Source organism: Rhinopithecus bieti, unplaced genomic scaffold (genome assembly GCF_001698545.2).
Source record: "Rhinopithecus bieti isolate Rb0 unplaced genomic scaffold, ASM169854v2 scaffold_23529, whole genome shotgun sequence".
NCBI lineage: Eukaryota > Metazoa > Chordata > Mammalia > Primates > Cercopithecidae > Rhinopithecus > Rhinopithecus bieti.
Genome location: NW_016810813.1, coordinates 85,330 through 101,041, shown reverse-complemented (window position 1 = coordinate 101,041; position 15,712 = coordinate 85,330). Strand labels below are relative to the sequence as shown.

The window sequence follows — 15,712 nt, the reverse complement described above, 5'->3', positions numbered from 1 at the left end:
TAAATTTAAATTATGTAAAATATATTATGTAAAATAATTATGTAAATAGATTACATATAATTATGTATTTATATATTTATAATATATATTATGTATTTATATATAGGTTTATTTTTATTAAAAATATATATATAACATTTTAATATAGTGTGTGTGTGTGTGTGTGTGTGTGTATATAAAATAGACACCATCTGTCAATATCCACAGGGGAGATTGGTTCCAGGACCTCCTGCAGATACCCAAATCCACAGATACTCAAGTCCCTGATTATAAAATGACATCATATATGCAAATAACCTCTGCACATCCTCCCCTATACTTTAAATCATCTCCAGATGACTTATGATACCCAAGACAATGTAAACAGTTATTAGACTATATCATCTAGAGAATAACAAGAAAAAAGTCTGTACATGTTCAGTACAGACATAACTTTTTTTATGTTGTTTTTAATACTTTCAGTCTGCAGTTGGTTGAATCCACAGATGTGGAACCCACATACACTGTGCACATACACTGCAAAAGTGTGTGTGTGCCCTTTTACCTGTTCTTTGTTTTGTGGTGTGTGTGTGGTGTAAGCGTGGTGTTTTGTCTCGAAGAAGCATGAGTCAGGCACAAATAAGCCCACCCTACTAGGAACTATGTTGAAAATTTTCAAGACAGGATTTAAGGGAGACTATGGAGTACTCTGATGCCAGGAAAACTTAAAACTTTGTGTAAAATAGACTGGCCAGCATTAAGGGTGGGTTGGCCATCAGAAGGCCCTTGTTTCACACGTATGGCACAAGGTAACCTGTAAAGCCACAGCACCCAGACCAGTTCCCATACATAGATGCGGAGGACCGACTGTATATTCTATTGGTCCTATTTTTTCTAGAGAATCCTGACCAATACACTGGTTATTAACTCATGATCTACCTACCTCAAGGTGCCTCTGTTTTCTTATCTGGCCAATAGTACCCATTGCACAAGGTGGTTAGAAGATTAAAGGAGATGACACATGAATCCTCTAGGTTAGCACCTGGCATCCATGAGCACTCAATAAATGTTACCCAATATTGGGCATCCTCTGGTGGTACCTAGTACACCCTCAGCTACAGCAGCCCTGGTCCTGTGTCATTGCCAGACATGCACAGGTCGACTTTTCTCTCCTAGACGACAAATTCCTTAAGAGCAAGAAATGGCTGGGCACGGTGGCTCACACCTGTAATCCCAGCACTTTGGGAGGCTGAGGTGGGTGGATCACCTGAGGTCAGGAGTTTGAGACCATCCTGGCCAACAAGGCAAAACCCTGTCTCTACTAAAAATACAAAAATTAGCTGGGCATGGTGGCACATGCCTGTAATCCCAGTTACTCAGGAGGCTGAGGCAGGAGAATCACCTGAACCTGGGAGGTGGAGGTTGCAGTGAGCTTAGATCGCGCCACTGCACTCCAGCCTAGGTGACAAGAGCCAGACTCCATCTCAAAAAAAAAAAAAAAAAAAAAAAAAGGCAAGAAATGTGGGGCATTGATTTTTGGATGTGTTACAATCTCTAGCATACACCATGTGCTCAATAAATATTTCCTGACTAGCTGAGTGAATTATTACCTACTAACACCTCTATAAGGGCATTGTTTGGCAAGGAATCTGCTAGCCCAGAGTCCAACAGAGTTTCTTCTGCTCCCATCACCCTACCCGCAAAACACCACTCTATTTTCTCAATGCCTTCCAAATCAGGAAGCAGGAGTCCTCCACTTTCTTGCCCATTCACCCTCTGGCCTGTATGCCCAAAATATTCAGAATGGGGCTTCCCCTGCCCCACCCTAGGAATGAGACCCTCTGCAGAGCAGCCACCTCACCATCTAGAACATACTCTGCATGCCCAGTGCACACAGAGCCTACTGGGAAAGGGGCCAGTTCAACCTCCCATTCCTCTAAGCTCAGCCCAGATACCACCTCCTCCATGAAGCCTCCCTTGGTTTTCCCAGCTGGAAGTGACTGCTCCCTCTTGAGCATCCTCAGCCATCCCACCCAGCTCTCAGTGATGGGTCCCTGGCCCCCATACCCTGTCGGAGGCCAGCATGTTTCTGTTGACTCACTTAGCCACTCATTCCTAGAAGCATTTATACTTGGCATTAGAGCCCATGGAATTCTTCATCACTTGCTCATTAATCATTTGTGGTGTACCTACTATGTGCTAAGGAGACAGACAAGGAACAAAGTGGACCCAGCCTGAGGGCAGGCTTCATGGAAGAGAGGACACCATGCCAAGGACGAGGTGGAGTTTGCCAGAGGACCGGGTAGGGAGAGGCAAAGAGAACTTTTCAGACTGAAGACCCAGCACACCTGGACTGAGACAGGAGGTCAAAAAAAGAGAATGTTCCTAGGTTTTGGGAAGAGGAAACAAAGTCAGAGAGCTTGAAATTCCCTGAATGAATGACCAATTGGTATTACATGAGAACAACAAAATCCTTCCCCTTCACCCAGCCTATGTCTACACAGGGTGAGGAGCTCAGTACAGCTGGAGTGGAGGGGGTGGGCAGGGTCAGGGGTGACAGTGACCGGGAAGGACCATGAGGGGCCTGTCAGCAAAGTCTGCAGATACTCCCACAGTAAAGCTTCTCTCTGAGCCCTGAGCGTGCGCTGTCCAGTGGTCTAGAAAATTGTGTTTACTGGAAATAATTCAGACGGTGAGGCTGCTGGGCCCAAGAATCATCAGAGTAGTAGAGCCAAGGCTGATCACACCTCATGGGGGTTCCCTCTGCTGGGAGGGTTTGGGGTCGGGAGGGAGGAAGAGGCTAAGGGAGGAGCTGAGAGAAATAGCTAAAAGCAGAAAGGGAGAAAGGGCAAGTGGCCCAGGCTGCTCAGCTGATGTCTGCTTTGTGGCCTTCTAGGGTTTCTTGCTGTAGCGCCTTGGTGACTGCCAGCACCTTGGTAGTTCTCCTTCAGTCTTACCTTATCTTTGGGGGCTGCAGGAAGTGTTTTTTAAGTGGCTGGAAGATTTGGCCGGGGGGACTGTGGTTTGCTGACTGCCAACCTAAGCCAACCACAGCTACCCCTTTTCCCCTTGCCAGGCAGTCACATGAATCTCTAGCCAATGAGATGTGAGGGGAATTTCTGGGAAATGTTTTACTTGTTCTTAAAAAAAGAGAGAGACCAGGCATGGTGGCACGGGCTTGTAGTCCCAGCTATTCAGGAGGCTGAGGTGAGAGGATTGCTTGAGGCCAGGAGTTGGAGACCAGTCTAGAAAACATAGCAAGACCCTGTCTCTTTAAAAAAAAGAGAAAGTGGCTGGATATGGTGGCTCATGCCTGTAATCCCAGCACTTTGGGAGGCTGAGGTGGGCAGATCATCTGAGGTCAGGAGTTCGAGACCAGCCTGACCAACATGGTGAAACCCCATCTCTACTACAAATACAAAATTAGCCAGGCGTGGTGGCACATGCCTGTAATCCCAGCTACTCAAGAGGCTGAGGCAGGAGAATCACTTGAACCCAGGAGGTGGAGGTTGCGGTGAGCCGAGATCGCGCCATTGCACTCTAGCCTGTGCAACAAGAGTGTGACTCCGTCTCAGAAAAAAAGAGAGAGAGAGAGAGAGAGAGAGAGAAAGAGAGAGAGAAGGTGGGAAGAGATGGCTGCAGTGCCTCATCTGCTGTACTTTGTCCTACTTGGATGTGGTGACCGGATCCCATCTTGGGACCACGATGGGAGCACCCAACACTGAGGTGGCAGAAGAGAGAAAGGGAAAGGGCCTGGTCCAGATGCCACCACGGAACTGCTCCATCAACCAGCCCCCATGCTCCTTCACCTCAGGACTTCCTGCCATGCACATTAACACACTAACACATCTTCCTCATCGTTACAGCTGTTTGAATGGGGGATGTGTAAGCAACTGGAAACCAACCTCCAGCCAAAGTGCAATCAAATGCAAGGACCCTGGGGCTGCCATGGTGTGAATGAGTTGCACATCCTGTGACACATGGGGCCACTTGACAGGCAGCCAGGTGAGCAGAGAGAGACCTACAGCTCTGTCATTCACCCCAGAAGATGGGAAACAAGGAGGTTTCCAAGAAGAGACCTGTTGTGGGCCTGTTTTCCAGAGGGACAGTCCAGTCAAAGCTGCCTCCCATCTTTTCCTGGCGGGAGGTCCCTTACCATTCTTTTGAGCCAAAGCCTGGTCGATGAAGTCAGCAGCCCTTTCAAAGTAAGCACTGAGGTTGAACTCCTGTGTGTCGTTGGCCTTGATGCCCAGGTATGTGATGCCGGAGTCCTTGTAGAAGTTGGCATTGGTGTTGACGTGCATGAAGGACCTGCCCTCAGCCGCGTTCAGAACATGGGTGATGCCTAGTTTCTGCAGCTTGGGGATATCCTGAGCCACAGACCTGGACGGGAAACAATGGTGGGGATGATTAACCAACCAAATGGCAGCCCCAAGGGGAGGAAGATGAAGAAGGATTTAAACCTCTTGGCAAAGCAAGGAACCCCTCCATGCTCTGGCCCCTGCTGGCTTCTCCTGCCTCAACTTATGACCTCCTCCCTGACTCTGGCCATATCGAATTGCCAGCAGCTTCCCCAAATAGACTGGTGGTTTCATAGCCATGCTGTTCCCTCTGGAATGCTCTTTCCCACCTTTTCTGGAGAAATGCTCCCTCTCATCTTTCACACCCTCTGCAGTGTTTGTCTCCCCTCCATTCCATTTGGCCCCATGCTCCCTAAGCTGTGGTGGGGGTGTACATAGCCAACTGGTTACAAATGGGCTCTGGAACCAGACTAACTGGGTCTGCACCCAGCCCAGGTACTAGCCAGGCAACCTTAAGAAGCCATTTAACCTTTCTGTGCCTCAGTTTCCCTCTCCGTAAAATGAGGATAACAGTGCCTTCTCCCTGAGGTTGTTATGAGTATTAAATGGGCTATTCCGTTGACAGAGCCGGACATGGTAGTGAGCACTACGATTCTAATGCTTGATTGTGCTTCTGTGTTTAGACATCCAGGCTTTGAGCTCCTTGAGAGAGGAACCATGTCTGCTTTAAGTCTGTTTCCCCACCATCTGCTATAGTACCTGCCACTTAGTAGCTGCTGAATAAATAAGCAGTGAATGAGTGCAGAAAAATAAATTTGTCATGCGCCAGGCAGCCCCCTCCCTGCCCCCTAGAGGGATCCTACCTACCACATTCCACTAGCTACGTTTCCAAAGCTCTTTTGGGTGATTTAGTACTTGGGGAGTAAGTGGCCCCAACAGAACTATGGGAGGTTACAAAATAATTGATCTAAGGCCGGGTGCGGTGGCTCACACTTGTAATCCCAGCACTCTGGGAGGCCAAGGCAGGTGGATCACCTGAGGTCGGGAGTTCGGGACCAGCCTGGCCAACATGGTGAAACCCCGTTTCTAATAAAAATACACAAATTAGCCAGGTGTGGTGGTACATGCCTGTAATCCCAGCTACTCGGGAGGCTGAGACAGGAGAATCACTTGAACCCGGCAGTTGGAGGTTGCAGTGAGCCGAGATTGTGCCATTGCACTCTAGCCTGGGTGACAGAGTGAGACTCTGTCTTGAAAAATAAAATAAAATAAAAATAAAAATAAAATAAAAATCATAATTGGTTTGAATGGTGAAAAGGCCCTTTTATTTCATCTCACAAAACATCCCAGCCCAAATGGCAGTTTATACTTTATAAAATGCCGCCTCCTATGTGATCTTGTTTGCTCACTGAGCAGCCCTATGAGGAACAAGGATGGCAATATCCCCGCTTAACAGAGCTTGAACTCAGGGCCAACAGGATGGGCAGAGGGATGAGCACAGGCCCCATGTGCTGCTGGTTGCAGAGCTGGGAGAAGACCTCCTTTCTCCCGATATCCAGCCCTGCTCTATCTTCCACCTCACTCTGCCCCTCATGCCCACATCTGCTGCAAAACCCCCAAGGCCTGGCAAATGTGGCTCACACAGGCTCTGTTTCTGCCTTGTGAGGACATGGCTGCAGCCCTGATTTTGTTAAGGGGATGGAGCCCAAGTCCTCTTGGTGCTTGGTGCTCATTGATCCTCCCTGTTGAGGAACCTCCCCACCCCTGGCCAAGTCAAAGTCAGATGTGCTTAGAGGGCAAGGGATGTATTTTCTACAGGGGCCATCAGCAATTGCCACTCTGGCTACACCAGACGTGCACAACCTTGGTTTCCACTTGGGAAGTGATGACAGCTGAATGGCCAAGCTGCCCAAGCAAGCGGCGTTCCTGAGGCTAACAAGGCCTGCTTGCTGCTTGGGGCAAGAGGAAGGGTGTCTCTAGAACTTTGCAATTCCTGAAGCCTTTGGCTGACACTGTGGGACTCTGTTTATTCCTGCGTAGGACACTGCACAAGACTGTAAAGCAGTGGCTGAGAGAAAAAAATACTTTGAAGAGTCACTCCCATTCATCTCCCTTCTCTAATACTTTTTTTTTTTTTAGATGGAGTTTCACTCTTGTTGCCCAGCTGGAGTGCAATGGCACAATCTTGGCTCACTGCAACCTCCACCTCCCGGGTTCAAACGATTCTCCTGCCTCAGCCTCCTGAGTAGCTGGGATTACAGGCGTCGGCCACCACGCCCAGCTAATTTTTGTATTTTCAGTAGAGACAGGGTTTCACCATGTTGGTCAGGCTGGTCTTGAACTGTTGACCTCAGGTGATCCGCCTGCCTCAGCCTCCCAAAGTGCTGCGATCACAGGTGTGAGCCACCGCGCCAGGCCTCTAATACTATTAATAATTCAATATTCAAAAAATTTACCATTATTATTATTACTATCTCTACTATGAATGAACATTGTACAGTGCCTGACATACAGTAGGTGCTCAGACTGGTGAATGAATGATGGAATGGATGAGAACTGTCCCCTTGAGGCTAGGGCCTGATGGACCCCTTCTAGTTCCGCGATGAACCCCATTTCTGTGGCAGTCCTTGGCAGGCTGAACAGCAGGTCCTAGCAGAGGTCAGGAAATACATACATGAACAAGACATTGACCCTGTCCTTGTAGTCCCTCACACACTCTGAGACACCATTTCCTCCTCTGTAAAATGGGAGGAGGGTTAGTTTTGAATTTTCAACATGCCATCCTTGGGCTGAGCCATGGAGCTTAGGATTTTGGTAACTGGGTCCTCAAGAGTCTCATGAAAATCCAACCTGAGCCTTTCCAAGGCTGTATAGGCATGCTAATCTATTCTTTCTTGTGGCTCCTATTTCACATCTCAGAATTCTGACACTGGTTCTCTCCTGCTGATTAGACATTCTTACTAGAAAAAATTTTAAAATTTAAATTAAAAAAAAAAAATTCTTACAGGTGGTGGCTGTAACAGGCAGTGGCTAACGCCTGTAATCCAAGCACTTTTGGAGTCCGAGGTGGGCAGGAGTTTGAGAGCAGCCTGGCCAAGAGACCAGCCTGGCCAATATGGTGAAACCCCGTCTCTACTAAAAATACAAAAATTAGCCAGGCGTGGTGGTGGGCACCTGTAATCCCAGCTACTCGGGAGGCTGAGGCAGGAGAATTGCTTGCACCCAGGAGGCAGAGGTTGCAGTGAGCCGAGATCGCGCCCTCCAGCCAGGGTGACAGAGTCTGGGAGTGAAAGGTCAAGAGCCTTTTCTAGGTAGTGGCTCAGGTCCTTAGGGGGATTATCAGTAGACCGTTCTTCCTGTAAATCAAACCACATCTGGAAGGTGTGGGCCTGGAAATCCCGGCCCAGCTCCCCGGACTCGCTCGTTTGGGGTGTTTAGGTTCCCTGATCCGGGACTGCCGGGCCAGGAAAATTCCATGCCCGAATTGTGACGTCGGCCCGTTGCCATGGCGGCGAAGGCAGACATTCCGCGGTGACCTCACTGCAGAACCAGGCAGCTGTCACATGACGCGCTGGCAGGAGACCGGCCGGGCGACCGAGGGCCACCTGTTAAGTGAACATGGTAGCCCCGACCCCGCCCAAGGCCAAGCCCCAAGCGGGTGGCAGCAGAGGACCCGGGCAGGCGCCCCTCGGGTTCCGTGCGTCCCGCGACGGGGAATGGCCGCGCCCGGCCAGGCAGGGTTCCAGTTCCTTGGCCCCACGCGCGGGGGTAGGCGTTGACTCCAGCCACCTCCCAAGCCCCCGCTGTGGCTCCCGGAGGGGCAATCGCGCCCGGGCTCCCCCAACCCAAGACTCGCGACACCCCGACCCCGGCCTCGGGTGGGCGGGGCGTCCCGAGAGGGACGGCGGGGCCAGGCTCACTGGGGGGACTCACGCGTTGCCCACGTAGATCCGCGGGGTGACCTCGTTGCAGGGTTGGCTCGGGAGGCTGTAGCAGCCGCTGCCGTCCGAGAGCAGGTCGTTGAGATCCTGCACCGAGAGCTCGAACGAGCCCGACATGGCGGCGGCGGGGCCCAGCACGCCCGGCAGGAGCAAGCGAGGCGGAGAGCAGCGGGTCAGCTGGGCGGGGGCTCGCGCCAGGAGCCGCCCAGTCCCGCCCCAGGGGCGGGCCTGCAGGGCTCCGGGAGCTGCGGAGCGCGGGCGCCGTGACGCGGGGGCCCCGCGCGCCACTCCTGGGCGCGTCCCCGGGGAAGACGCCACCGCCCTGGAGTCTCGGGAATCCTCGCCCCATCCCGGTCCAGGCCGTTTGTGTTTCTTTGTGTATCTTTGTAAACTGGGAAGCGCGGTAACTTCCTTCCCTGAATTAAATGCAGGGCCCAATAAACGTTTCTGTGGCGGGGGTACACCTAGAGGTCCCTTCAGTCAGGATTACAGGGACCGCGGGGTTCGGCTCGTGAGCGGCTCCCTGCTGTGGAGGCATCACCCGGGCGCTTGACAGAATCAAGCGCCCGGGTGATTGCTGGAAGGGTTAAATGTGACATTCAAGGAAGGCACCCAGCCCTGCATGGGGAGCACTCAATAAGTGTTGGTCCTTCATCAACAAATGCGTTGAGCACCCAGTGCTGGGGTGGAGATCAATCAGACTCCTGCAGCCCTTCCTGGAGCAGATGCCAGCCCACCATAAGCCGCTCAGCATTTCCTGAACTCCTACTAAGTACAAAAGATAGTCTACTGGAGGAAAGCCGCCCTCCCCTACTGCCATGAAAAACTGGCAGTTCCCTTCCTGCAAAAGAGCAAATTTGGCCTTGAATTCAGGAACCCCACATCCTGAGCCCAGCCCTGCCACCAGTTTGGTTCTTGAGTAACATTGCTGCTGCTGTGGTCTTCAGTTTCCTCATTTGCAAAAGGAATTGGATCAGATTATCATTAGGGTCAACTTTCTCCTCCCCCAAAACTTGTGGTCTTGCACCTTCAGGCAAGCTATTGCAGTGGAGACTACTTAGCTGATAGCCCAAGATGTGTAACCAAGGCTGGAATTTCTGTATCCCTCACCCCACCCCATCCCTGGCCACCCCTCCCAGCGCACCACTCCTTTCCGTCTGGTGTTGGCTGGCAGCATCTGCATTCTAAGCAGGGGAGAAAGCTTTCGAGTTCCTTGACTTGAGCCTAGGTTAGCATTAAAAACACAAGCCCAGAGGCAGCCCAGCCATCCTCCGCTGCTCCTACTCCCTTCCCGGGACCTGTCCCTGATGTCATAACTGGGTAACTATGACAGCTTGTCATGGGGACAGCTAGGCACCTCACAGAGGAGTCTGGGTACCTCATTTCTGAAGTGAGACTGGGAAGAGAAGATGAACAATTCCCTGGATTATCTGGCCTACCCTGTTATCGTCTCTAATCACAGGCAAAGCACAACCTTCAGAAAGAAACTGGACTTTGGCCACTACATATCTCACAAGAATAGAATACAAATAGGTATGTGGGCACTTTGGGCTGGACACCGCTATCAGGGGTTTTGGAATGGTACCCCATAAAGAGATCGACAGTAAACCAGACCAGGTCACAGCTTTGGGATGATATGGCCTTATCTGCTGAATTTGGGCAAGAGGGCATTAGCACCAATAACAAAATGTATCTTCCACCAGGGAGTTCACTGGATGGAAATACTCCCTTAAACTCTTTAAAGCCAAAGTACGTTAGAAAGAGGATAGGACTTCAGAAGCCAATAGACAGGCTAAAAATATTGGAAAAGGATTGGAAGAGAGGCTCTTTCTTTGGATTAAAAGGATATTTATCCCTGTAAATTTTACTTTCACTATTCTTTTGTTTCTGCTCAAAAGTCTCCAGAGATGTGCATTTGATAAATTAAACCAAACCAAACTTCCTGAGTCGCATTAAGGTCCTAATTCGAAATTGTTCATTAGTCAAGGACACTGTCTAGTGCTGGTTTTCTGAGGCCGCTACTGGAATTCCTGTGATGTAACATTGTTCCCTTTTATCCCCCTTCTCTAGTGAAGCCTACTGTTGATACCAAACCTCCAGTGGCGCACACACATCACATTTTAAAATTGAGCAAACTACAGGTATTTGTTCTCGCTGTTTGCAGATGTGCAGATGTATTTTATTGACTTCCAGTCCATTTCCTAAAGAGGTTCAATTTCTCAGAGCCTTCTAAATACCCATCTACTCAAAGATTTGTTAACATTCCTCCTTCCCACACACGTCACCCCTAGTCTTTTTTTCTTCCCCGCCGAGGCGGAGTCCGCTCTGTCACCTAGGCTGGAGTGCAGAGGCATGATTTCAGCTCACTGTAACCTCTGCCTCCCAGATTCAAGCGTTTCTCCTGCCTCAGCCTCCCGAGTAGCTGGGATTACAGGTGCATGCCACCATACCCAGCTAATTTTTCATATTTTTAGTAGACACAGGGTTTCACCATGTTGGCCAGGATGGTCTTAGTCTTCTGACCTCATGATCCGCCTGCCTCGGCCTCCCAAAGTGCTGGGATTACAGGCGTGAGCCACCGCGCCCAGCGCCCCAGTTTTTTAAGTTCTGCTCCCAGTCTCCCCTGTGGCCCTCAATGCACCCCTTTCCCACGATCTCAGAGGAGGGGGACACTAAGTCATTGTGTGTGGAAGCAGTGTACTGATGGTGTCACCAAGGTGAGGTGTGGTTTCTTACCAGGGTGAACAAAAGAAAATCAACAAAATCGAGTATGAAAACAAGCAACTGTGTCAGAAAATCGCAAATGCCCATCGCGGCCCTGCCAAGGTGGATTGCTGGAATGAATATTTTTCCAAGAGGTAATGTTCTTTGTCTTCATTTCAGTTTTGAAAAGTCAAAATTGACTTTCCTCTTGGGTTTTAGTGTGAGGTTTTCCCAAGCCAGAGGAGTACTTAAGGCAAGTTATTTTGAGGGAGAACCAAACAGACCATGTTACACAGAATGAAAACTTTAAAAATGGGGACCTTTCTCTAGCATTAAAGAGCTTTTATTTCATCTAAGAGACTTTTCAGAGTCCTATTCAGTTTGTCACAAGAATGCACTGCCCACTTTTATAAAATGGTGGCCGTGTGTCTTAGTCCATTATAGGGTGTTATAGCAAAATGGTATAAACTGGTGGCTTATAAACAACAAAAATTTATTTCTCATAGTTCTAGAGGTAAGAAAGTCCAAAGATCAAGGTGCCAGTAAATTCGGCATCTGATGAGGACCTGCTTCACAGACAGCCATCTTTTCACTGTAACCTCACGTGGCAGAAGGAGCAAGGGGTTTCTCTCAGGTGTCTTTCATAAGCACACTAATTCCATTAGGGTGACCTAATCATCTCTCAAAGGCGCACCCCCTAACCATCACCTTAGTGGTTAGGATTTGAACATAAGAATTTTGGGGACACAGACAACTGGACCATAGCACCATGGCTGGGGCTATGATGTGACATTCTTAAAATTGGTTCCAGAAATCTTTCCTGAGCAACTACTATGTGCTAGGCACCAGGAATAACAGAGATGAAATGAGATGTATATTTCCTAACCTCAAAGAACTCAAGGTCTTGTAGGGGAGATATTTATGGAAATGATGACAATGCAGTGTGATTAGGATACAAAAGAAGCACACGCAAGAGAAAGAATTTGGTGTGGGGGGAGGAGATGGTCAAGATGCCATTCCTATATCCTGCTATATTCTGGTATAAGTTGAAAGCTGAGAGGAGTGAGGTGACCCAAAACTTGTCACCAGGGATTTATCCACAGGGAGACCTTCCCCCAACCAGAGGTTCTCAATCCTGGTTTTACATTATAATCCTTGGGGAATTGTAACAAAATGCCAGTGTGCGTGGTTCACCTCAGATCAATGAAGTAGAATCTTCTCATGGGCAACAGGGTTGAGGACCACTGATATAAACCTCCAACTGCTGTGTACATTTCCCGGAGTGCGGTGCGGATCAACAGGCTGCCCCAGTGGCCTGTGGGCTCAGCAGGACAGTTTACTCCCTGCACTTAGACAGCCTGGCATTTATGATCTCATGACTTCATCTCCCCCACTTGTTAAGATGAGCATTTTCTTCTTCACCCATCTCAGGGTTTTGTGTTTTTCAGCTTAAACAGAGAAACAAGGAACCGTGAGCTAGTGAGAATCACCATGGAAAACCAGGGCATTCTGAAGAGGCTTGTTGATCGCAAACCCCACTATGACCGCAGGGCATCTGAGATAGACTGGCAGGCACGTGGGCACTTATGTTATATTCCCAGACACACACAAGAGTTTGTCCCTGTTCAGCCTAGAGAGAGTCTCAGAAAGATCCCTAAACAGCTAGAGTCAGATCACCTGAAATGTAACAATCATTAAAGGAAAAACCATCCAAAGCAAACAAAACTAACAGGCACAAACCATCAAACAAACAGCTAAAACATCTTGGTAACAAAGCTATTATGTGTCAGTTTCATAACATAACAATTATGTGTCAGTTCCAGAAAAATAATCTAGTAGCATCTTCCCTCATCCCTTAATTCATTAAGAAAGCTGAATGTACAGGGATTAGTGTATAAGAATCAATCAGTATGTGGTTGGTTTGCTTCATTTAGGAATGACCCTTAAAAAGGTCAGGGGAGGGGAAGCCATCTGTGGTGTTTTAAAAAACCTCCACTTACTGACTTTGGTCTTTAAATCTTTTCTAAGTCATCCCTAGGATTTAGAACTTCAGTAATAGCACCAATGCCCTGGCATTGACATAAACCAATTTTTTTTCCTTCAAGAATTCAAGGCGCTATATCAGAAATACCACGAGATATCTTCTCTCCCAAAATGAATAGGTATGTCTCTTACTATCAAGCATTGTGACCAGAGCTGATACCAAAGCCCTGAGAACCCCATAAATGGCGAATGAGGGGCCCAGTTAAGGAGACGGATTTTGCTCTTCTCATATAATATTGACTAGTCATCCATTCGGGAAACATGGGGCTCTCTGACTTTATTTCTTCTCTCCATACAAGAAGGAAATGATATTGCTTTTTGTCATCATCTTTGAGGCTTTGTGGGAGTCTAAGGGGAAGTGATTTGTTCCAATAAGACATAAACCGGAGGACTTGTGGCTTTGAAGTTGTGCCAAAGTTACATTCCAGGTCTCTCAGTATTCAAAAGTACCTGCGTGTTGTCATTTTGTATTATTTAACATTATTAGTAATGACTAAATGGACACTCAGGTGTTCCAAAGAATAGTTCTGTGTAATCGATGTGTCTCCTCTCTTCTCCACTGAATACAAGGTTACTCACCCTGGAAAAGGTACAAGAGAAAGCCCTGGGATTTCCTGGCTGCTTAGAATCTTAAGACACTCCTGGGTGGCTGAATGCTCAATCTTCAGATGCTTCAATAAAGCTTGGAGCATAGAATGTGTAAGTTACATTTAGGGGACCCAAAGGCTTTACGTTCTCATTCCCAAATGGGGCAGGCAGAAGGAAAGATGCAATGAGCATTTTTATTTGGGGCTATGAAAAGAAGTTTTAACGAGAGAAAGAGAGAGAAATCTGAGAGAACTCTTTAAAACATACACCATCATCACCATCCCACGGAAGAAGAAAAGCTGGGGTGAGATCATCCAGCCACAAGTATAGCACTGTCAAAATGGAAAACAAAATCACATGACAATATCAAGGTTCAGAAAACACAAGGAACAAGTGCTGTTAGTTCCTCTGTGAATATACACAATTGGAAAAGAATGCCTCATTGAAGTTTCCATGGACTCTGTTCATTTATAGGGAGCAGCAGCAGTGAAAATGTCTCAAAACATATGGTGTGACAATGTTGCAGGCTTGCTATGACTGGTCCTGCTGGTTTTTAGCCCAATTATATTAGTCAGCATTTTCCAAAGAGACAGACTCAATAGGAGAGAGAGAGAGACAGAGACAGAGACAGAGACAGAGACAGAGACAGAGAGAGGATTTATTTGGGGAATTGGCTCACAAGATCATGGAAGCTGAAGAAGTCCCACCACAGGCCATCTGCAAGCTGCAGACCCTGATGCAGCAGGGCAGATAACCCCCAAAGTGGGACTTAGCCTGGAAGGGTTCTTGGCTTCACCCAGGAAAGAATTTAAGGGTGAACCAGTGGTAGGGTAGAAGAAGACAGTTTTATTGAAGCAGCAGTGTTACAGCTCTGGCAGTGTCACAGCTCCATGAGTGCTCCTGCAGAACAGGGCTACCCCATAGGCAGAGAGCTTTGCAGTCATAGTTATACTTACTTTTAATTACATGTAGATTAAGGGGCAGTTTGTGCAGAAATTCTAGGCAAGGGGTAGTGGTTTTTTTGTTTTGTTTTTTTTTGTTTTTTTTGAGATGGAGTCTCATTCTGTTGCCCAGGCTGGAGTGCAATGGCACGATCTCAGCTCACTGCAACCTCCACCTCCCGGCTTCAAGCGATTCTCCTGCCTCAGCCTCCCAAGTAGCTGGAACTTCAGTCATACGCCACCACACCCAGCTAATTTTTGTATTTTTAGTCGAGACGGGGTTTCACCATATTGGTCAGGCTGGTCTCGAACTCCTGACCTCAGGTGATCCACCCCCCCCCCTCGGCCTCCCAAAGTGCTGGGATTACAGGCGTGAGCCACCGTGTATAGCCTATAGGAAGGGGTAGTAATTTTGGGGTCCTTAGATCATTGCTGTGGAAAGGGGTGGTAACTCCTAGGTGTTGCCATGGTAATGGTAAACTGACATGGACACACTAGTGGGAGTGTCTTATGGAAAGCTGCTTCCACCCCTTCCCTGTTTTAGCTAGTCCTCAATTGGATCCTGTGTCCAAGCCCCGCCTCTGGAGTCAAGTTCTGCCTCCCACCTCACTGGGATGCTGGTAGCATGGCTTGGTCCAAGCCCGAAAGCCTCGGAACCAAGAAGAAGGTGGTGTAACTCTCAGTTCAAGGTCAAAGGCCTGAGAACCCACCAGGGGGGACAAGGGTACTGGTATGTGTCTTGGAGTCCAAAGGCCAAGGAGCCTTGAGTTATTGTTCCAGGACAGGAGAGGAAGAGTGTATTCTAGTTCCAGCAGATAGATTGACATATTCACCTCTTGTCTGTTTTTGTTCTCTCTGAACCCACAGCAAGTTGACTGATGCCTCTCCACATTGAGAGTGGATCTTCCCACATAGTTCACTCAGACTTACATGCTAATCTCCCCTGGAAACACTCTCACAGACACACCCAAAAATAATGTTTTACCAGCTTTCTATTCAGTCAAGTTGGCACCTAAAATTAACCATCGCACTGACTTTTTAAACTTTCTATTTTGAAATTTTAAACTTTCTATTTTGAAATAATGAAAATTCACGGGTAGTTGAAAATAAAGGAACAGGGAGGCCTCCTGCAACCTTCACCCAGTCTCCACCAATGTTAGCATCTTGCATAACTGGAGTACAATATCAAAACCAGGAAACTGACATTGGGATGATG

General features: G+C 48.2%; 2 protein-coding genes across 4 annotated transcripts in view; one reads left to right on the top strand and one right to left on the bottom strand.

Annotated features, from left to right (window-relative positions):
* DUSP3 (dual specificity phosphatase 3) overlaps positions 1-9,476 on the bottom strand; it is a 15,882-nt gene extending 6,406 nt beyond the window's left edge. The window contains exons 1-3 of one of the 2 annotated variants that reach the window (XM_017892797.1): positions 9,366-9,476; positions 6,793-6,929; positions 4,136-4,362 (exon numbers count right to left, since the gene is read on the bottom strand). In XM_017892797.1, the coding sequence (XP_017748286.1) occupies positions 4,136-4,362; positions 6,793-6,929; positions 9,366-9,404 (403 nt within the window). In that variant the 5' untranslated portion in view covers positions 9,405-9,476. Of the gene's footprint in view, positions 1-4,135; positions 4,363-6,792; positions 6,930-8,213; positions 8,461-9,365 lie in introns of those variants that run through there. The other variant, XM_017892798.1, reaches the window with a different exon arrangement.
* Positions 9,477-9,571: 95 nt separating this feature from the next.
* CFAP97D1 (CFAP97 domain containing 1) lies at positions 9,572-14,052 on the top strand. Of its 2 annotated transcripts, XM_017892799.1 has the most exons (6): positions 9,579-9,754; positions 10,292-10,362; positions 10,961-11,079; positions 12,373-12,496; positions 13,030-13,086; positions 13,538-13,980. In XM_017892799.1, the coding sequence occupies exons 1-5, from the start codon at positions 9,631-9,633 to the stop codon at positions 13,084-13,086; spliced, it is 495 nt and encodes a 164-aa protein (XP_017748288.1). In that variant the 5' UTR covers positions 9,579-9,630; the 3' UTR covers positions 13,538-13,980. The 2 variants fall into 2 exon arrangements, with proteins under 2 accessions (XP_017748290.1, XP_017748288.1); XM_017892801.1 differs by lacking the exon at positions 12,373-12,496 and having other exon boundaries at positions 9,572-9,754; positions 13,538-14,052.
* The last annotated feature ends 1,660 nt before the right edge of the window (positions 14,053-15,712 follow it).

Excerpts from the sequence above, each read along its gene's own strand:
- CFAP97D1 (XM_017892799.1), top strand. The coding sequence starts at position 9,631 with ATGAACAATTCCCTGGATTATCTGGCCTACCCTGTTATCGTCTCTAAT. Across the intron at positions 10,363-10,960 it reads TAAAATTGAGCAAACTACAG|GGTGAACAAAAGAAAATCAA; the intron begins GTATTTGTTCTC and ends GTTTCTTACCAG. Across the intron at positions 11,080-12,372 it reads AATGAATATTTTTCCAAGAG|CTTAAACAGAGAAACAAGGA; the intron begins GTAATGTTCTTT and ends TGTGTTTTTCAG.